Source organism: Salmo trutta, chromosome 16 (assembly GCF_901001165.1).
Source record: "Salmo trutta chromosome 16, fSalTru1.1, whole genome shotgun sequence".
In the NCBI taxonomy this organism is placed as follows: Eukaryota; Metazoa; Chordata; class Actinopteri; order Salmoniformes; family Salmonidae; genus Salmo; species Salmo trutta.
This window is the reverse complement of record NC_042972.1, coordinates 46514109-46536240: the sequence shown is the minus strand read 5'-3', so window position 1 is coordinate 46536240 and position 22132 is coordinate 46514109. Positions and strand designations below refer to the sequence as shown.

At 42.3% G+C, this 22132-nt stretch overlaps 1 protein-coding gene across 5 annotated transcripts in view; it reads left to right on the top strand.

The window, feature by feature from the left end:
* Positions 1-22132, top strand: part of LOC115150867 (FERM domain-containing protein 4B) — a 66331-nt gene that overhangs the window by 5574 nt on the left and 38625 nt on the right. Inside the window, exon 1 of one of the 5 annotated variants that reach the window (XM_029694626.1) lies at positions 19607-19953. The exons of 1 other annotated variant lie outside the window; for it this stretch is intronic. In XM_029694626.1, the coding sequence (XP_029550486.1) occupies positions 19792-19953 (162 nt within the window). In that variant the 5' untranslated portion in view covers positions 19607-19791. Of the gene's footprint in view, positions 1-19606; positions 19954-22132 lie in introns of those variants that run through there. 3 more of the 5 variants (XM_029694623.1, XM_029694621.1, XM_029694622.1) reach the window with 3 other exon arrangements.

Sequence of the window (22132 nt, the reverse complement as noted above, 5' to 3'; positions counted from 1 at the left end):
ATGTTGTTGTTTTTAGGAGTAATTTCTGTGCTGTTTGGCAGATGGAAGACAATGTGTATATCCCACGCGTGGATGAGCCCTGCCTCATTAATGTTGTGTTTTGTGAACCCCCCTCCCTCCCTCAGTAGAGGCCACCTGTCCTTTTCCCCTCCACACTTCTGTCCCTCCCCACCTCTTCAGATTCACAGAAGCAAGCTACTAAGCAGGTAGCCAGTAGCAGTCAGTCACCCTCACTGCTGCAGCTGCTGCTGAGAGGACAGGGGAATACCTGCCCCATGGACCAGAACCCAGCACCCTGCTGATCCATTCAATACAATGAGAGCCCTGATCACTGCTACAGGAAGACAGCTATATGGGAATACGGGCCTGTTACAAAGGGAACACTGAGATTGATATAAAGACACAAGGATACATTGTGATACAGACAATATAGAGTTCTTCAATGGTATACTGTATTTTGATACTGTATAGGGTGGCTACACACTAGTGTAGGGTTCAAACGGGCTTGGTCACTTCCTAGACAATTCAATGCTACAGACAGTGGTGTAAAGTAATTAAGTAAAATTACTTTAAAGTACTATCTGTACTTTACTTTACTATTTATATTTTTGACAACTTTTACATCACTACATTCCTAAATAGCTTGTCTAATGCCTGAAGTACTAGTTTAAAATGTACTTTTTACTCCATACATTTTCCCTGACACCCAAAAGTACTTGTTACATTTAGAATTCTTAGCAGGACAGAAAATGGTCCAATTCGCACACTTATCAAGAGAACATCCCCTGGTCATCCCTACTGCCTCTGATCTGGAGGACTCACTAAACACAAATGCTTTGTTTTTAAATGATGTCTGAGTGTGACTCTGGCTATCCGTAAATAAAAAATTAAATTGTGCTGTCTGGTTTACTTAAAATACCTATTACATTTTTTTTAATGACAGCATTTGCTTTCCAATCTACATTTTTGGCGCGATTGTATTTATAAATGTGCGAAAGAAAGGCGAACTGACAGCTGTAACCAACCATAGAAGTATAATCCGTAGATTATTCCCATTCAAATCAAGACTGGCAGCCATTGCTAGTGTAGCCATGAGTTTAACAGCCAAATTGCCAGGGTTAGAGGTTCCAAAAGCATTCTATGGATTATATGTCTATGGCCACAAAGCAACAAACTGTTCCACAGAGAAGGAGCAATGGCAGTGGTCAAAAGGTGATTGAGCAATGATAAGCACACTAAAGAAGGCATTAACGATAAGTAATAAAATAAAGACGGCACTTCTAAAAGCCTATTTCACACCATAGCCTGTTGAATTTGCAAGATAAGTTTTCATTTAGATTTCGGCACAAATAAATGTAGCACTGACTCGCCCATGGATTGCTGTTTCAGCATTGTCTCAATGAAGAGTTTGGCATCCGACTAGCCATGTGCGACATGCACGCAGCAGAGTTACCATTAGGAAAATGTGGCAGACATTTTTGAAATTTACCGGACCCATAAGCACAACCTGATTAGGGCATCCACCCATGGTGCTCAGAATAACAGAAATCACATTTAGTCACAGTGGAGGCTGCTGAGGGGAGGACAGCTCATAATAATGTCTGGAACGGAACACATGGAATGGCATCAAACACATGGAAACCATGTGTTTGATGTATTTGATACCATTCCACTTATTCCGCTCCAGCCATTACCACTAGCCAATCCTCCCCAATTAAGGTTCCACTGTGCATTTAGATGATTGTAATTCATATTAACAGAACATCCAAATCAAAGATGCAACGATGTGTGGTCCTTTTTACCAAATTACGATGGGCACTTTGAAGATGTTAGAATAACTGTCCACATTCACTTTTCCTCAGCCAACAAGACGAGTAATGAACAGAAAAATCACTAGCCTCTGTCAATCTACTATTCCCCATATTACAATTCACCCCAGTTGCCAAACTAACCCTGATTCAGATGACCATCCTTCCCATGCTAGATTACGGAGACAATCTATAGATCAGCAGGTAAGGGTGCTCTCGAGCGGCTAGACGCTCTTTATCATTCGACCATCAGATTTGCCCCAATGCTCCTTATAGGACACATCACTGCACCCTTTACTCCTCTGTAAACTGGTAATCTCTCTATACCTGTCGCAAGACCCACCGGTTGATGCTTATTTATTTAACCCTCTTAGGCCTCACTTCCCCCCTATCTGAGATATCTACTGAAGCCCTCATCCTCCACATACAACACCCGTCCTGCCAGTCACATTCTGTTAAAGGTCCCCAAAGCACACACATCCCTGGGTCGCTTGTCTTTTCAGTTCGCTGCAGCTAGCGACTGGAACGAGCTGCAATAAACACTCAAACTGGACAGTTTTATCTCAATCTCTTCATTCAAAAACTCAATCATGGGCACCCCTACTGACAGTTGTGGCTGCTTTGCGTGATGTATTGTTGTCTCTACCTTCTTGCCCTTTGTGCTGTTGTCTGTGCCCAATAATGTTTGTATCATGTTTTGTGCTGCTACCATGTTGTGCTGCTGCCATGTTGTGTTGTTGTCATGTGTTGCTGCCTTGCTATGTTGTCTTAGGTCTCTCTTTATGTAGTGTTGTGGTGTCTCTCTTGTCGTGATGTGTGTTTTGTCCTATATATTTTTGTATTTTTATTTTACATTTAATCCCAGCCCCCGTCCCTGCAGGAGGCCTTTTGGTAGGCCGTCATTGTAAATAAGAATTTGTTCGTAACTGACTTGCCTCATTTAATTAAGGTTAAATAAATAAAATACAAATAGTAGAAAAGTTGACCTATTCTATTGGTCAGCTTGTGTCGAAATAAGTAGCCTGTTCCAAACAGACTCAGGGACAGTTGTGGGATGATAGATCCCAAATCCATACAACAAGTAGGCCTTGACTACTTGTTGTGAACGTGAACAGATCAGAAAGTTTAGCTTAAAATATTGATGAACTATTAGGCTATTTATTCACATTATAAGCCCACAAGGCAGTATAGGCTACGGGCAAATGTTCGTTCCATAAGGCAATAAGCGGGAAAACACAGTTGCCAAAAGCGTACAGCACATGTGAGCTGTTTCATATGTAAGAGATTAAAATATCTAATACGCAGCAATTAGCATGGTTTGCTAATATGACTAGGATTGTGCTTTTGGTCACTGGACAATGAAAGAAAGTTGACATAAAATAATTGCCTCCACGGATGTGGTCTGATTTTGGCTAGGCTACTTTAAACCAAGGTACACATTCAGGTTTCAAACAATTTAAGTATATGTTTTGAAAATGCATAGCCTACTGCCTACAGTTCATTGCAAAGTGGTGTGTGACTCGCTGATGAAGCCTGCCTTCTGTTGCCTATGCATCTGCTGTTTGAGATGCTGTAGCAGATTTCCCGCTCAAAGTCTCTGTATCTGTATGCTGTACGCGTGTGATACATAAGATGCATAACTAACATACTGTACACAATCGCAAATTTAATTCCACAAAATTATGCAAATTACCTATAGACCGATAAGCATGACCAGTCTAATGTATTTCCATCATATGGTATTCCATCAATGAATAGGTTAAAATGCATCATTTTGCAATGGGATTTTTCCTTCTTCTCCCGGACAATTGGCCTGCCTGAGTTAGCAGCAGGCGGAAGAGCAATATCCACCGTTGTAGTAAGGATAAAGCCTGACCTAGAATGTGATGCTAACAGAAGCTGGCTAGCTTTATAAAAGCCTAAGCAGATCTAGCTTATATACCTCACTGGGCATTGAGAAAAACCTGATACAGTGGCAGTGGGCTTGGCGCTAAAGCTGGATGCCTCGGGATCATGCAATAGAGACGATCTCACCACCCTCCCATAAGAGGGTGGCAACAGGTGTCATCCACACAATGGTAAAGTAATATTCAGGGAGAATGCAGAGACAGAGGAGAGAGGTTGTGTTAAAGGGTGCAGGGTGGTGACCTTGTTTATATTTTAAAGATATGCTACCCATCAGGGATACGTTTGTCAAGATCATTCTTGTAGTCTGCTGTAACAAAGTAAAAACACACAGGTTTACCCGTTGGCACTTTTGACACTACAAACCACCTATGCTTAACTGTAAACAGTATGGAATCAAATGTCTTGCTGTATATGTTGTGCTTGTGTGTACATATGAGACAGTGAGTTATAAATCCTTTCCAGGGATTGTAGAGTATCAGAAGCAGTCTGCTACTACACTCAGCACTTATGAACCCCCCCCACCCCAGCACCCCTCCATGCCAAATCGTGACTCTCCAAAAGCTCAGTTCCCCACCGAAGTGGACTAGACAGACCCTGGGATAAGTGTTCACACTGTGACAGATTGAGAGGTCCTCTGTCACATTGGTGGTTTGCTGCAATGGACCAATGGTGACTAATCCAAATTGACTGCTGTGTATCCGCTAGCGTTTTTTCCCATAATGCCTCAGGGACTGTTTTGTCTATGAAATCCACACTCTGAGTAGTCACGGTCTGAGGTTTTCATTGTCCCTCTGTCTGTATTCCCAATGCATGTTTTGCTTCCCTATGCATGTTTTGCTGCCCTGATAAAGCTGTGTAATTGATCTGATTATTTAGTTAGATTGTTTGATAGTCTCATTACAATATCTAATAGTTATAGTAGTTATCACCTGGCAAACTCTCTCTAATGGATGATGTTATCTTTGTACAAGGACAAGAAAGAGCAGTGTATCAAATAAGTCAGTAAGTGATATGATGGGGTTGAGTTTAACTGGAGAGATGTACGTATTACGTGTGGTGGTTATGTAGCTCTTTGAAGCATTGATTTTTAGCATTGACAATACCATATTTATACTGTGTGTGTGTGTGTCTGCGTACTTGACAGTTGGTTTAGCATAGGGCTGTTACCGTATGACCGCTAGTCATGAGTCATAACCGCAGTCAAATTCCATGTGACCGTTTAGTCACGGTAACTAGGCTTCTTCAAGCTCTGATGCTGCTGATGGTCATTAGTAGCCTACCAAACTTGCTAACTACCTGGTATTCAGCACTCTTGTCCCTCTAATCACTCTGACATCAATGCAGATGTGATCGAAAATCAAATCAAATCAAACACTTCATGAGAGTCCACAAGCTTAGGTTGTGCAACATTTCTATACGCTATGCAATTGCGTGAGAAGTTTTGATGGCCTCTTAAAAAGAGGAGTATCCCATCAGCTTTCTATAGGCTAGGCCTACTATATTTATTTCTCAACATTCCTAATATTAAACACATTGCTTCGCTTTACATCGGGAGTATAGTCTACCTGGCTGGCATGAAAATGAACCATGGGAAAAGCGTCCTCCATTCGCTATTTAAGTGCATAGATGACATGTATTTTTCCCGCTGCCCCTGTTCTGAGACACGTGCATGAAAATGGTCCATTCTAAATCAAAACAAATTTCACACATATATTATTTAGTATATGTAAAGACAAGATTAACCTGTTTGGGATAGGGGGCAGTATTTTCACGTCCGGATGAAAAGCATGCCCAAAGTAAACTGCCTGCTACTCAGGCCCAGAAGCTAGGATATGCATATAATTGGTAGATTTGGATAGAAAACACTCCAACGTTTCTAAACCCGTTAAAATAATGTCTGTGAGTATATCAGAACTTATTTGGCAGGCGAAACCCCGAGGACAAACCATCCAGGAAAATCTTTTTGAGTTCACTGTGTTTTCAATAAGTTTTCTATGGGAATCTAGATTTGAGGCACCTGCTTGCAGTTCCTATGGCTTCCACTAGATGTCAACAGTCTTTAGAAATTGGTTGATGTTTTTCTTTTGAGTAATGAGGAAGTAGCCCTTTCCTTTCTGGGTGTCGAGCCAAGTGGACTGTTTTGTTTGGAGCGTGCGACCTGTAGCTCGCTCCACCTTCATTTTATCCTCTATTGAACACAGTATATTTCGTTTTAAATTATATTGATTTATTTACGTTTTAAAATACCTAAAGTTGGATTAGGAAAGTTGTTTGAAATGTTTGGACAAGTTTACAGGTAACTTATTAGTTAATATGTAGTCATGTTGGGCGAGTTGGAACCAGTGTTTTTCTGAATCAAACGCGCCAAATAAATTGACATTTTGGGGATATAATGACCTAATTTATCGAACAAAAGGACCATTTGTGATGTTTATGGGACATTTTGGAGTGCCAACAGAAGATCTTCAAAGGTAAGGCATGAATTATATCGTTATTTCTGAGTTGTCGCACCTGGCGGGTTGAAATATGATTGTTATGTGTTTGTATGATGGGGTGCTGTCCTCAGATAATCGCATGGTTTGCTTTCGCCATAAAGCCTTTTTGAAATCTGACATGGTGGCTGGATTAACAAGAAGTTAAGCTTTATTTTGGTGTATGGCACTTGTGATTGTATGAAAGTTAAATAGTTCCGCTAGCGGAACATCTAGCCGTAACAGGTTTTAAACCAAGAATAGTCTGATGGGTGACAATATTAGCCTATCACTTGTGAATTATATATTGTCACTTGTGAATGATGCCCAGCTTTTATGCAGTAAGGCAAGAAACAGTGCATGCCTTTTTTTTGCTACTTTTTCAAAGCATAGTCCCTCAACTCATGTAGTCTAGCCCATAGGCCTATATGTTTTGATGAGGTTTTTATCACAACTAAAGTGGCCAAACAACTTCTTAAAATTAAGCACATTAATCTGCTTTACAACCGGTGTAGAGCCTAACTGGCATACATAGTTGGCAAGTGAGTTTCAAGTTTGGGGAAGATAATTTTCACCATTAAAATGTACCTTTATAAAAAAGCATTACATGCATAGTGGCATTTGTGGTCACTTTTGAGAATGGTGTTTTCCTGCTAATTAATTGCATTTTAGAACATTCACGCTTAGCCTACTACCATGTGTGCATTGCTGCGCTCATCATGTGAAGAAATAGCCTAATAGTTGATCAACATTTTTAAGATAAACGTTCTGATCTGTTGCATCAGCCTCATTGCTTTTAAAACGTTTTTGGATGTGAGTGGTTGCATTAATTTGGGATCTATGTTTGGAATATTGATTTCTCGCAATAGAATAGGTTAACTTTTGTACTTTGGGGGATAGTAGATCGATGTAGGCTAGTGCTTTTGCTGTTCGTTAAGCCTACTCATTTTGTTGGCTGATAAAGTAAATGTGGACAGTTCTAACATCTTAAATACGCGCCTTGGAATTCGATAAGAAGGATGCGCGCAGTTGCATCCTTGATGTGTCTGTCTTTTACTTGTAGCCTACTTCGGAGCTGAGAGATGCCTGTGAGGAGAACCTGATCACGTGACGGCATTGGCTAATAACAATTACGATATCTGAGAGAGCTATGTGAGTGATGGGTACTTCGGGAACATGCAGCTGGGAGAAGGGAATTATAATTATTATATCAACAAAGGCCGCTGGCCGCAAAATGTATGGATTTTTTTAGGGGGCATTACGGCCACACTAGGGGGATGCTGCCGGGAAATTCAAGGCATTATCAAGTGCTTGTCAAATTGTGAATGAGAGACTGATGAAGTGTGTGCAGCCTGTGCAAGAAACAAAGCAGAGCTCATGGCTTTCAACTTTTTAAAAATCATCATTAGAGTCACATCATGCAGCCTTAGAATGTATAAAACATCTAAACATATAGCCCAACGTTTGTATCACAACTAAAGTTACATAAATAACTCGAAATTAAGAATATAGGAGGACCTGTTTCTTTGTTAACCGCTCAACACAGAATTTGCGCACTCCCTCGGAAATTGTTAGTAGAAAACATCCTATTTTATTCAGCTATGTTAAATTGTATTCTTCATACTATACAATAATGCCACAGACTTCTAAGCAAATCTTGTCTGTTAAATGAACTAGTGCAGCCCACAGCCATATGGCATAGCCAGACCAGGGTCTAACATAAGAACAAGAGTATGCTATTCTGTTCTTCTGAAATATACTACATTTTCTTCATAGCATGTTTAAAATAAATTATGAATTTATTGTGTAGGCTATATTAAATGGATTTTATATACTTTTTAAAATGTAGATGTTCCAAAGGTCTGTATCAGTGGCTTGTAGGCTATGCGTGGAAGCCAGGAGATGCTGAATGTGTTTATGTTAATTAATGGTCAATTACCGTGAGACCGGCAGTCATTTGCTTGACAATCACCGGCGGACAAAGCTTCATGACCGCCACAGCCCTAGTTTAGCATTCAGAATAACCTTTTCACTGGGTCCCTACAGACCTTCCTCTGGGCATCATTCACATTACTGTGGAAATTGGATACATGATGGTGGTAATTCATCTATATTTACAGAACAAGGACAATGTCATTGCTGAACATAGCTATAAATTAAAACAGGCATTTTGCTATTGTGTTGACTATAACGTATTTTACAACATGACTGAACAGGGATGTTTTGTTGACCAGGCATAGCATGACACTCATGTCATTTATAGAATAAATCACTTCCTAAACAAATACAGTGTGTTAGAGGAGTTAGACAATCAAGTATGAGGTATCAGCATACATGTTATATGAACCATTATCTGTCTCTCTCTCTCGCTCTCTCTCTCTCTCTCTCTCTCTCGCGCTTGCTTCTTTACTCTCTCCCTGTCTTTGTCTGTCTCTTAGGACCCCCACAGAGAGCAGCCATTCATGACCTCCATCTCTTGCATATCATATTAAAACCCTGCAACTCCAGTTCATTTTTCCTCTCTCTAACTGCCTCTGCCTTTGCAAATCTCAGCAGCACCCACAATCCCTTGGGGCCGGGGGCTTATTTGATGAGGGCAGACAGTGTGCGGCTGACACCATGGCCTCCGTCCCACCCCCTCAGCCCCCTCAGCTCGGTGGCATCTGGGTTATGCACACTGGGTTTGTCACAGGCCTCCAGTAGGCCTGAGAGCAGTGTCCTGGAAAGCAGAGAACCAGGTCCCAAATCCCTGGTCATAACAGACATCGCAATGGGACGGTGGTGGCAGTACTGACCCCCTGACACCTCTCCCTTTCCTCTACCCCTTGCCAGGCTGCACAAAGCAGGGCTTGACTGTACCGCCCCACCACACACACAAAAAGCTTTTCTCTCTCTCTCATTCACCAACTGGAGCTTAATCACATGACTTTAATGGGGTATTATTGAGTCGTGTGTGTGTGTGTGTGTGTGTGTGTGTTAAACATATGCACTGAGAACTTCCCTTAAACATATAATGGGGACCTCTTAGTCACAGACATACTGGGAAAGAAAATACAAATCCTTCTCAGAATCTATAGTTTCATCCCTGGTTGATTGAATGCAGAATGTGTGCTTAATAGCAACTATTCTGAATAGGGAGAGCTTATTGGAGCACAGGGGAAGAGTAAGAGTAATTTATTAGACTTTATTTAATTTGGTAAACACTACAACATACGAGACATGTAGCATAGTAATCAAGCAATCACTTATGCATAACTGCTAGACTTGATTATTTGAAATGTTTTAATCCACTCCTGTTTGATTTATGACTACAAAATGTTCCCATCGGGATATCCTGGTCCGGAACAGATTAGACACCTGCTCTGCTTCTGAACAGAGGCAGCAGTCAGGATACTTTCCATGTAAAGCCATGGCACTGTCCCTGTCACTCTGAAGGCATGGCATGGGCATCATCTCTGAGAGGAAAGGGAATGCTAACACTGTCCACCATGCTGCCCTTGCCTCAGCCGTACTGTACTGTATGTGTTCGTGTCCTAGCCTGGCTGCCTGTCAGCTGTAGCTCTGTATGTGGAATGGGGGCTGTGGCCTGTCAGCTGTAGCTCTGTATGTGGAATGGGGGCTGTGGTCTGTCAGCTGTAGCTCTGTATGTGGAATGGGGGCTGTGGTCTGTCAGCTGTAGCTCTGTATGTGGAATGGGGGCTGTGGTCTGTCAGCTGTAGCTCTGTATGTGGAATGGGGGCTGTGGTCTGTCAGCTGTAGCTCTGTATGTGGAATGGGGGCTGTGGTCTGTCAGCTGTAGCTCTGTATGTGGAATGGGGACTGTGGCCTGTCAGCTGTAGCTCTGTATGTGGAATGGGGGCTGTGGTCTGTCAGCTGTAGCTCTGTATGTGGAATGGGGGCTGTGGTCTGTCAGCTGTAGCTCTGTATGTGGAATGGGGGCTGTGGCCTGTCAGCTGTAGCTCTGTGGTCTGTCAGCTGTAGCTCTGTATGTGGAATGGGGGCTGTGGCCTGTCAGCTGTAGCTCTGTATGTGGAATGGGTGCTGTGGTCTGTCAGCTGTAGCTCTGTATGTGGAATGGGGGCTGTGGCCTGTCAGCTGTAGCTCTGTATGTGGAATGGGGGCTGTGGCCTGTCAGCTGTAGCTCTGTATGTGGAATGGGGGCTGTGGTCTGTCAGCTGTAGCTCTGTATGTGGAATGGGGGCTGTAGCTCTGTATGTGGAATGGGTGCTGTGGTCTGTCAGCTGTAGCTCTGTATGTGGAATGGGGGCTGTGGCCTGTCAGCTGTAGCTCTGTATGTGGAATGGGGGCTGTGGTCTGTCAGCTGTAGCTCTGTATGTGGAATGGGGGCTGTGGTCTGTCAGCTGTAGCTCTGTATGTGGAATGGGGGCTGTGGTCTGTCAGCTGTAGCTGTGTGTCAACAGCTGTTGCCCTGTGCTGGAGCTGTATGTCTGCTGCTGTGGGAGGCCATCCTCTTTTAGACAATTAACGGAGCGCTTACAGTACGTGGTAATTGCCATCCTAATGAAATTAGCTAGGGGACACAGATGCTTGATGATCATGGCAGCAATGTCATGCCCTCATTGTGTTCCCTATAGACCCAAGCCTATTAATACTGATAAGTTATGGAATTGGACTGAGAGGTATCTAAATTGAAACAGACATCCGCTGCCGCAGTGCCAGAGCCAGAGCACGCCTGAGGTGTGTTAATCATCTCCTCAAAGCACTCGCTAGTCAGATAAAAACGCTATGTGAACAATTGTCAGGTAACACTCAAGACTATAGTGTGCTCCTTAAAGGGGAAAATCACCCACTGATTTGGCCTCATTTTTTTTGTCTTGCTCCTCCTGAAATGCTGGCTGCCAGGCCATGACAGAAGCCAAATGTGAGTTGGCTTGGGGGTGTGGTTTGCAGCTGTTTCACAACACTCAATTACAACAAACAAACCTCTTGCAGGTTGTGTTCAATAACTACAGGCAGATGCATGGTGAGATGCCGGAGGACGCTTTGAATAGGTCAGTTGCCTCCAGAGTAATATGAGAATGCAATTGCTGAGTTTATGTAGATATGTGTTTTTGATAACTTTAAGAGGTTAAAATGTAGTACATTTTTTTAAATTAACCTTTTATTTAACTAGGCAAGTCAGTTAACAAGATACTGTGCCTATCAGCATTTTGTCTGGTGGTAATGGGGCTACCTTAGCAAACATGTCAGAGTGGTCATACCTTCCTGTGTGGTGTCCCGTATACAGCAGGAGTTCCCTGATCCTAGTGCAGAATACACAGGGTTTCTCCCTCCACATATTGACTGATAGCATTCAATTCAATAATTACAAAAAAAAGACTATACAAGTAAAAGTTGTGTGTATTAAGATTTTAATGCAGAGTGCCAGGTCTCTCCATTCAGAGACGTCAGTATCAAGCCTGTCTGTCGGTCAGACTCCATCACATCTTGCAAGTCTCCAAGTGCTGGCTCCGTAGATGCATTTGTGACCATCAATTAACAATGGCAGTTAGGATAGGTGATATCTGACAAGGTCTTTGTGAGGTTTTTGCAAGAGCCCCGTTGATGGGCATGGCAGTGTAGATCAGCTCCCGGCCCCTCATTAAAGATACTGGTCGTTCACACAGAAACACACACACACACACAGAGCACTGATTACATGATCAATGCTGGTTAGGATTAGCATGGTGGCACCAACCTGATTGCTGCATTCACCATTCTATTTCACTTCAGATATCATGATATGTGAAATAGAATGGTAAACACAGCGATCAGGCTGGTTCCACCAGGCTAGGTTATGAAGGTGAGTTGGAAAAAACTCAAAACAGTTTTGACCTTTTGACCAAGTCAAATGTCACCAACTTGATTCAAGTGTCCTCCCTGTTCCTTTTATATGAATCCTCACAGCTGGTCTTCTCTATGTTGCATGTTCAGCTGCAAACTGGACATCTTTCAAACAACTGCAGCAGGGAGTCCTCATAAACAATATACTTCCTCAACTTATGAAGTGGTGTTGACTAGTAGGGCCTGTGACCGGGTGTTAGAATAGACTGTCAAGTGGTAAATTGCATTTTGTTATCAAGAAAAAACAAAGCTTTTTGATAATGCACTTCACAACCAAAATTACTCTACCACTTGTATCTGCTTGGCTGGTTAATTAACCTACTAGTTCATCAAACCGGGTAACTTTCAAACAACGTTTCACATAACACACCATTGTTAATGAAGCTGTCTGTCATCAGGGCAGTAACTCGGGTCACTGTCCGAGGCCTCATGATGGCGTGTCCTTTTCATAGGAGTCAAGGGAGACATTGGCAGCAACGGAGGTGGTGTCACAGGGGTATTTGTGTCGCATGACACTTATTCTGAGCTTGTCTGACAAGCTGTGAAAATAACAAGTGAACAGTGAATAAAATTATTTTTGGAGGTCACTAAACCATTGCAATCACATTGCCTGACATGTTGTAATACCCCTCTTTGCTCCTTTTGGTATGTCCCAGCATCTGTTCATGACCAGGGATCCAATTGTGCACTTTGTCTTAAAGAATAACAGTGTCAATGATTGTTATCATCCCTCATTAAAAATATATCTTGAGAAATAACCATCTAGTTTGGAAGCTAATTCTGTGCTTTACAGATGTAGACTGACTGGCTCCGGATTAGATTCAGGCTGGTGACGAAGTTACACTATGCAACCGACTGTGACATGTTTTGCTATGGCCATGGGTTGGTTTGGGTTTGTTGCTGCTACTAAGTACCATAGAGATCCTATTAAATTACTAGAGGGGCTATGTCATCAACCCTCAAAGTTCCAGAATGGGGTGAAAATGGCAGCCATATTGGTCAGGGAGAAATCTAAACCAGTCTAATTGGAATGAACGGCAGTAGAGCAATAATCCAGATTTTACTTATGCGGGAAAATAAAAGTAAGGGATGTGAATATCAGAAATTGTGTAAGAATTGTCAACCAAAAACTTTAATATAAATCTAAATACAATTGACAAGTTTTACACATTTTCTGTTTTTAAATAGCCTCTAAAAATATACATACACACACACACACACACACACACACACACACACACACACACACATACATACATACATACATACATACACACACACACACACACACACACACACACACACACATACATACACAGTGCCTTCGGAAAGTATCTGTACTTTGCGCCGTTTATCTTTGCCACGATCCTGACTCGTCTCCCAGTCCCTGCTGATGAAAAACATCCCCACAGCATGATGCTGCCACCGTAGGGATGGTGCCACCACGCTTCACCGTAGGGATGGTGCCAGGTTTCCTCCCGACGTGACGCTTGGCATTCAGGCCAAAGAGTTCGATCTTGGTTTCATCAGACCAGTGAATTTTGTTTCTCATGGTCTGAGAGTCTTTAGGTGCCATTTGGCAAACTCAAGCGGCCTGTCACGTGCCTTTTACTGAGAGTGGCTACCGTCTGGCAACTCTACCATAAAGGCCTGATTGGTGGAGTGCTGCAGAGATGGTTGTCCTTCTGGAAGCTTCTCTCATCTCCACCGAGGAACTCTAGAGCTCTGTCAGAGTGACCATCGGGTTCTTGGTTACCTCCCTGACCAAGGCCCTTCTTTCCCGATTGCTCAGTTTGGCCGGGCGGCCAGCTCTAGGAAGAGTCTTGGTGGTTCCAAACTTCTTCCATTTAAGAATGATAGAGGCCACTGTGTTCTTGGGAACCTTCAATGCTGCAGAAATGTTTTGGCACCCTTCCCCAGATCTGTGCCTCGACACAATCCTGTCTTGGAGCTCTAGACAATTCCTTCGACCTCATGGCTTGGTTTTTGCCCTGACATGCACTGTTAACTGTGGGACCTTATATAGACAGGCGTGTGCCTTTCCAAATCATGTCCAATCAATTGAATTCACAACCGGTAGGCTCCAATCAAGTTGTAGAAACATCTCACGGATGATTAATGGAAACAGGATGCACCTGAGCTTAATTTTAAGTCTCATAGCAAAGGGTCTAAATACTTACAGTACCAGTCAAACGTTTGTACACACCTACTCATTCAAAAGTTTTTGTTTATTTGTAATATTTTCTACATTGTAGAATAATAGTGAAGACATTTAAACTATGAAATAACACATATGGAATCATGCAGTAACCAAGAAAGTGTTAAACAAATCAAAATATATTTTATATTTGAGATTCTTCAAAGTAGCCACCATTTACCTTGATGACAGCTATGCACACTCTTGGTATTCTCTAAACCAGCTTCATGAGGTAGTCACCTGGAATGCATTTCAATTAGAGGTGGGCCTTGTTAAAAGTACATTTTCTTTCCTTCTTAATATGTTTGAGTGAATCAGTTGTGTTATGACAAGGTAGGGGTGGTATACAGAAGATAGCCCTATTTGGTAAAAGTCCATACTATGGCAAGAACAGCTCAAATAAGCAAAGAGAAACGACAGTCCATCATTACTTTAAGATATGAAGGTCAGTCAACTCGGGACATTTCAAGAACTTTGAAATTGTCTTCAAGTGCAGTCGCAAGAACCATCAAGCTCTATGATGAAACTGGCTCTCATGAGCACTGGCACAGGAAAGGAAGACCCAGAGTTACCTCTGCTGCAGAGGATAAGTTCATTAGAGTTAACTACACCTCAGATTGCAGCCCAAAGTAACAGACACATCTCAACATCAACTGTTCAGAGGAGACTGCTTGGATCAGGCCTTCATGATCTATTTTCTGCAAAGAAACCACTACTAAACGAATAATAAGAAGAGACTTGTTTGGGCCAAAAAAACACGAGCAATGGACATTAGACCGGTGGAAATCTGTCCTTTGGTCTGTTGAGTGCATATGTGAGATTTTTGGTTCCAACCGCCGTGTCTTTGTGAGACGCAGAGTAGGTGAACAGATGATCTCCGCATGTGTGGTTCCCATCGTGAAGCATGGAGGAGGAGGTGTGATGATGTGGGGGTGCTTTAATGGTGACACTGTCTGATTTCTTTAGAATTCAAGGCATACTTAACCAGCACTGCATTCTGCAGCGATATGCCACCCCATCTGGTTTAGGCTTAGTGGGACTATCATTTGTTTTTAAACAGGACAATGACCCAACACACCTCCAGGCTGTGTAAGGGCTATTTGACCAATAAGGAGAGTGATGAAGGAGAGTGTTGCATCAGTTGACCTGGCCTCCACAATCACCCGACCTCAACCCAATTGAGATGATTTTGGATGAGTTGGACCGCAGAGTGAAGAAAAAGCAGCCAACAAGTCCTCAGCATATGTGGGAACTCCTTCAAGACTGTTGGAAAAGCATTCCAGGTGAAGCTGGTTGAGAGAATGCCAAGCGTGTGCTAAGCTGTCATCAAGGCAAAGGGTGGCTACTTTGAAGAATCTAAATTCTAAAGTATATTTTGATTGAACACTTTTTTGGTTACTACATGATTCCATGTGTTTTTTCATAGTGTTGATGTCTTCTCTATTATTCTACAATCTATAAAATAGTAAAAATAAAGAAAAACCCTTGAATGAGTAGGTGTGTCCAAACTTTTGACTGGTACTGCATGTAAATAAGGTATTTTTGTTTTTTGTTTTTAATACATTTGCAAACATTTCTAAAATCCTGTTTTCGCTTTGTCATTATGGGGTATTGGGTGTAGATTGCTGATGAAATAGTTTTATTTAATCCATTTTAGAATAAGGCTGTAACATAACAATATGGTAAAAGTAAAGGGGTCTGAAAACTTTCCGAAGGCTGTATGTGTGTGTGTGTGTGATATATATAACATCCATAGGTTTAGGCTACTACATTATGCTCAAATTTTCCCTATACCCCCATCATGAGGTTGCTACAACCTAGCCTTCATGAGGTTGCTACAACCTAGCTTTTTAAATAAAGTTTACAACGTAGTTGCAAATGTCGAGAGAAATATTTGAGTAATCAAGGTGACAGTGACACATTCAGTAACGCCTTGTAAACAAGAGTTTCTATCGGACAAATTGATGTATGTTTATCCCCGTTTCATTCCGTTTGCTTCCGTTTTAAGAAATGTTTTTCAACACAATCGGCAGAATTAATACGTCCCTGATCACACGCAAGCACAATTCACTTTCATAGCAGCCACATACAAGCAGCATCATCCCTTTGCTCATTATATAATTCCTTCTCACATCTACACGCTCTCTTGCTTGAACCTTTTCCCTTTGCTTGTGCACTTCGGTGCACAACACATCAGCTGTGTGACCAGGCGAAAAAATCTTTGAGCCAAACATTCATATCATAACTGCTACACACAGCCTAAATCGTTGTTACCATATTAGCTAATGTCATAGTCAACATAGCTACTAGAACTAACGCGTTAGTTAACCCACTACAATCGTGCAGTACAGTGTACAGTCAGCAAGCAGTTTAGTAGTTACACCGGCGGGCCAGGTGGCAATAAATTTATAAAATCAAGAGCCTGAGGTCTGCCGTCATATAAAGTATGTTACTGTATAGCTACTGTATTCCAATTTAGGCATTTATCACTGCTATTTTCAACCCGTATACCGGTATGTTGTAAAAGGCTACACTAGATCAGGGATCTCCAACCCCTGTTCTGGAGCGCAACAGGATGTGCAGGCTTTTGTTTCAGCCCAGCACTAACACTGTGGGCTAGAACAAAAGGACAAATGTTGTAGACAACTGCCTTACACTTATTCAGTAGTGGAGTCTAGTCTAGTAGTGTGATATTACTCCGCCTACTGGTGATTTCTGGAAACTGCAGTATGTTCAACAAGGCAGCAGTTCCCAGAACAATAGATTGTATTCTGGTTGTTAGAAGAGAAAAAACACAATTGGTGGTAAAGCACACTCTTGAAGTCATGAGGACAATAATTAGCACTGAAATAAATTGATTCCTCTGTGGAGCATATATGACTTGGAGGGGGCTTGTCAGTGATGTGTTTGAGAGTGACCTCAGAGTGAAGAGCGGGCCAGAGTGTGAGGTCATGCTGCAGTCAGTGGTACCAGCCTCTCCAGTGGGTCTGTCATTATGGAGACATATGGGTTAATGAGCGTGAGAGGGACAGCTGGAGCTGTCCACTCACAGTGCGCGAGGAAAAGATAGATCCATACTTTCTTTCATTAGGGAAATATGTACGGTTTCACAGATCAATGTGGCAGATAATAGTGTACACGGCTCCTCTGCGTTGTATCACCACCACCATTCTTCAAAAGGCCCAGATGAACTGAAAATGTGGATTTTGTGTGAGGGTAGTCTCATTCCCTTACAGTGCATAAGATTGGCAAAGCGAGACTAGTGTGAGGGGAAACGTCAAACTGGACTGAGGCATCCACTTATAGAGCTGAATAGAATCTCCTCTTAAGACGTGGACATGGAGGATTTTAGGAATAGATAAAGAGTGGTTACTCCCAATGGGAGGTATACGGTTGTTACTTTCCTCTGAATTCACAGACAGTTTCTTGTTTTGGTCTCACCCCTACCTCTACCGCAAAGCTGCCGACTGGAGGAAAATCACACATGGACATCAGCTGTGAATAGCAGGCGCGTGCGTGTGTGCGTGCATTCGTTTGTTTGTTTGTTTGTTTTGGCCTCTGGCTTGGCTGTTATTTTGTCTCTCTATGGAAGACAGCCCCTGCATGGCCATATGTTTCATAGGAGCAAATGGACCTTTCCCCTCTCACTGTGGAGGGAATCATCTGGATACTGCCTGGTCCAAGTCTCTGGATAGTTTGGGATAGTAGATACAGTTAGAGGGAATGACACTTTACTCTGTTTAAAGTAGTATGTCATCTATAGGTCTATAGGTCATAACGGAGCTAGATGTTAAAGCTACACTGCAGTGCCATACACTGTGCTTTATCTGTAGTAGATGCATTATTACAAAATGGTTCATGGTTGCAGTTGAACTTTACCCTGTGTGATTGTTTAGTTCAGTAAGTATGTCTTTACCGCACTAGAAAAACTATACTATAACTATAAGACTACACACATGTAGTCCAAAAGATTTACGAATCATCATGTCCTTCCTGTCAGGACAATGGGCAGATGGCACAAATGATGAGGAGAGATTTTCGATAGATGACAGTTTACACTTCTGAAACTGCGATGTCATCCTGCTAGTCACAATCCCACAGCTGCTAATGTTCTGTCGACAGTGGACAGTGCTGCTTGGGAACAATTGATTAGCCCATTTTTATGATGTAGCCAATGGTTTAGCATTGATTTTACCCCCACGGTAATCAGGACTGTTATGAGTATTCATTCAACTTTGTTTCAGATAATCACTCGGATGCTGTTCAGAGGGCTTTGCAACATGTTCTGTTGTACGTTTTGACTGCAGAATATTTTGTGTTCTAGGAGACTCGGATCACTCAAACAAACAGCAGGGTATTGTTTCCAGATGAGACACGTCGTCCGACTGAACTATAGACTTATATAATTGGGACTCTACAGCCGAGAGCACATTTTCTCTCTTTTCACTTGTTTTCTTCAGTTTCTGTCAGAATGGTGTGTGGCTCTTTGGGAAAATATGAACATCATTCTTTGCTAAAAGGAATGAAAAAAAGTAATATTCTAAATAAATAAAAGTGAGTTTTTTTCCCCACAGTATGTCAGATCTCAATGTTTGAAATCAAAAGCAAATCTATGGAAACCACTTTTCCTAAGCTATATCCATTACATTCGGTTTATTGTCAATTTCCAACATTTAACATTTTCCAAAGGAAGACAGTTTTAGTAATAGTGTTTCTGCTGTAATGCCTCTGTTGGTCCAAATCGCACAGGTTATTTTGAGTTTTCCTGTGGAATATGATGGGCGGAGACATCTGCTCTCTTCAGGAAACTGCACCCGGAGTACATTACAGAGAAAATGAATGACCTTCAGAAACAATCCTGAATCACTAAAATCTATAACAATATCTAATGTGATATGAGATGTTCACTTATTATCAGGGATATTAAATTAACTACAGTACACTGTGTGCATTAAGACTGGACATCAGAGATTCCCAATCTAAGTTAACGACACAGTAGAAAACCTCAAGAAAAAAAAAACGATCCTGCTAGTCAAAGAAAATAGAATGTTTGAGGCAGAGATGGAGGGATTGAGCTGTCCGTCAGTCTGTGTGTGTACAGTATGTGTGTGTAAAGTGTGTTTGTGGTAAGCAGACCAAGCTTCTTTAGGCTGGTTCTCTGTGGCTGTGTCCTGCCCTCCCTCTCCTCTTCGTCCTGTGAGTGTGAGGCTATGTCTTGGACCAGGACCCATAGCGGGAGGCTGGGACACTCCACTCCAGTTCTACAACTCCAGCCTCTAGCCCAGAGCTGTGACTCACACACATTACATCAGCAGGGAGACATAGTAAAGCGTGTGTGTAGTGGTAGACTACTACTGAAGTTCTTCCAGGGTATTGACATTCACAACAGCATCTAGACACAGAGTGAAGTCGGTGTTCGACGCAGCAGCGTACATTCTCTTGGGCCAAGAATCTCTCAAGTATCGCAGACGTTCTCCAAACTAGTATCAGTAGAGAAAGGCTGTGCTGGGCACCGGGAACCTTGATCTCTGTGAGTGAGTGAGTGAGCGGTGAAGGGACAGCTATGGCTGTGAGCTTCATGTCTAGAGTTGAGGAGCTGTTGGCCTCAAGTAGCCAGGTTGTTTGGGGCTTGGCGGAGCAGACCCTCAGAAGGTGGTCCTCTCAGGGGCTCATGCCAGCCCGCCGCTTCCTACAGACATGGTGGCAGCTCGGGGACTTCTATCAGGTATGCTGAAACTGCATTACTAATCCAATCCCTTTACTCCAGGGGAAAGGTTGTACTGTACATTCTGCTCCAATCAATGTGGCTTTTATTGACTGCTCTGTTGACAGTTACGGTGCCAGCTGCAAACTGGGAGGTACTGGTGCCTGGAGCAAGATCATGTCTGATCTATTCTAATTTGACTTGTCTTGTTGATATCTTGCTTTCTGTAAATGGGCATATCTGTCAGGAGTTGTCTGGGGTCTGTAGAATAACCATCACGCTGTGGCTATAACGGAGTATGTCCAAAGGGGAACTACATTTCAATTTCACTTTTAGAATGATATGCTGTTTTTGATAGATTGTCTTGGACTGGTTAGTGTCCAGTTGATGGTGTCTATTGGGTGAAAGTTTGCAGTTTGTACCTGTGAGGACTGAGTCCCAGAGACGGGTTTACAGGGGTCTCATGGCACATGTGGAAGTCATCAGGAAGCAGCATGGCCAGTCTTTTGATCTCCCAGATAGAAGTGAAGTACTTTGAAATGCTGTCTTTTGCTGGAGCACCTGAATGGGATCTTGCGTGTGCACAAATGACACATCCTCTATAACTCTGCGTTCATGTCTGTCAAATCTTGAAAATGTTCAAAAATGTCAATAATTCAAATATGTCAAATTAGGAAAGGTTGGCCTTCATGAAGTACCACTAAACCAAATGACATTCATATTTGTAGATCATCACCAGTGAAGATGGATGGTGACAGGAGATGGTAATGAGTGAGAATATGTGGGGCTTATTGCAGTGAATTACAGGTGGGGGCTAACGCTGCAGGGCTGGAGCTAAGCCCATGTAGGTCAGTGGCTGGAGGTCGTGTGAAGAGGCCATGGCTGGAACACCCCACCCCAATGACAGGCTGTCAAGGGGATGACCTCTGTGTCATGGCTATTACACATCACATGACCTTCCTTTAATCCTGCGGGTCAACCTCTCTAAAGCCATGGCCTCTAGCCTTCTGCAAGTGTGGGGGGGAGGGAAGGGGGGCGGTCCATCCTTAGTGATTCTTCAAACTTAGTTACTTAAAGTAAAAAAATTGTTAGGCTAGATAGTCACCAACAACTCTTATTTTACTGCCATGCTACTAGGAAAAAATAAATGAGTGAAAAAAACATTGTAGATCCACAACACATTGTACGTCTTTATAGTCTAAGGGTATTTTAGGCGTCTGTTTAAATGTTTTATGAGTCTCTCTGTCTTTCTGAAATTGCTTGTGCAGTGAGCTGTAGCGTAATTCTTTGGAGATAGGGTTCAGACTGAGCAGGAGCTCATTAGTTGCTAAGGCGAATTTAAAATAGGTGGTGGTGTGAGGGTAGGTGGAGGGGGCTTTAGGGGGGCAAGAGAAGGGCACAAGCGAGGAGCTGAAAATCAGGGGGTATAATTGCATGAGTACTACTGTTATTACACTTTATCCCATTAAACAATGTTAGAAGACTAACACATTTTAGGAGCAACTGGCCTGGAGCAACTGGCCTCTTTGTTTTTAGGTTTTGATGTCATTTGTCCGTAACAATGCAACATTGATAAATGTAATATGGTGTGGATCATGCACTGGACAACCGCATAATCCCTTAAAGGGTTACTATAGTGACTAATCCCTGCATAGACAATGGAGCTTGTGTAATTAACAGCTACAATAATTCTCTATATTAAGATGGATTACACAGAAAGCACACAATGTTCTATGCAGACCGGCCTTATAGTTTCTTCTGTGTTACAAAAACTCTTAAGAATTTGATCGTCATCCAGTAATCCATGATTGTGTTTTTGTTCTTTGCCGTATAGGTGGGCTGTTGAACCATTCGGAAAGGTCTTGAATTCTCAAGGGAAATAATGATTCAACTTTGTTTTTGAAATGCCTAAAAACTACACTTTGAGTTTAGAAAAAGGGAGCTTACATAATTTTGTGTTTGCATGACAGTAATTAAAACACTTGGTCCAGACATGCTCACAAGTGAGTACATTTCAATGAGGTTTTATGTATTCAAAAACAAAGCAAAAAAGTAGCCTGTATAACAGCTTAAAATCAACTCTGTTGTGGTGAAGGGAACAATATGTTCTGGTAGACTGTAGTTAACATCAGCCCAGAACGTCTATTCCCACCCTGCGGTCACTGGTCCCTAACGTGACAGTCACTTTCCACCACAGAGG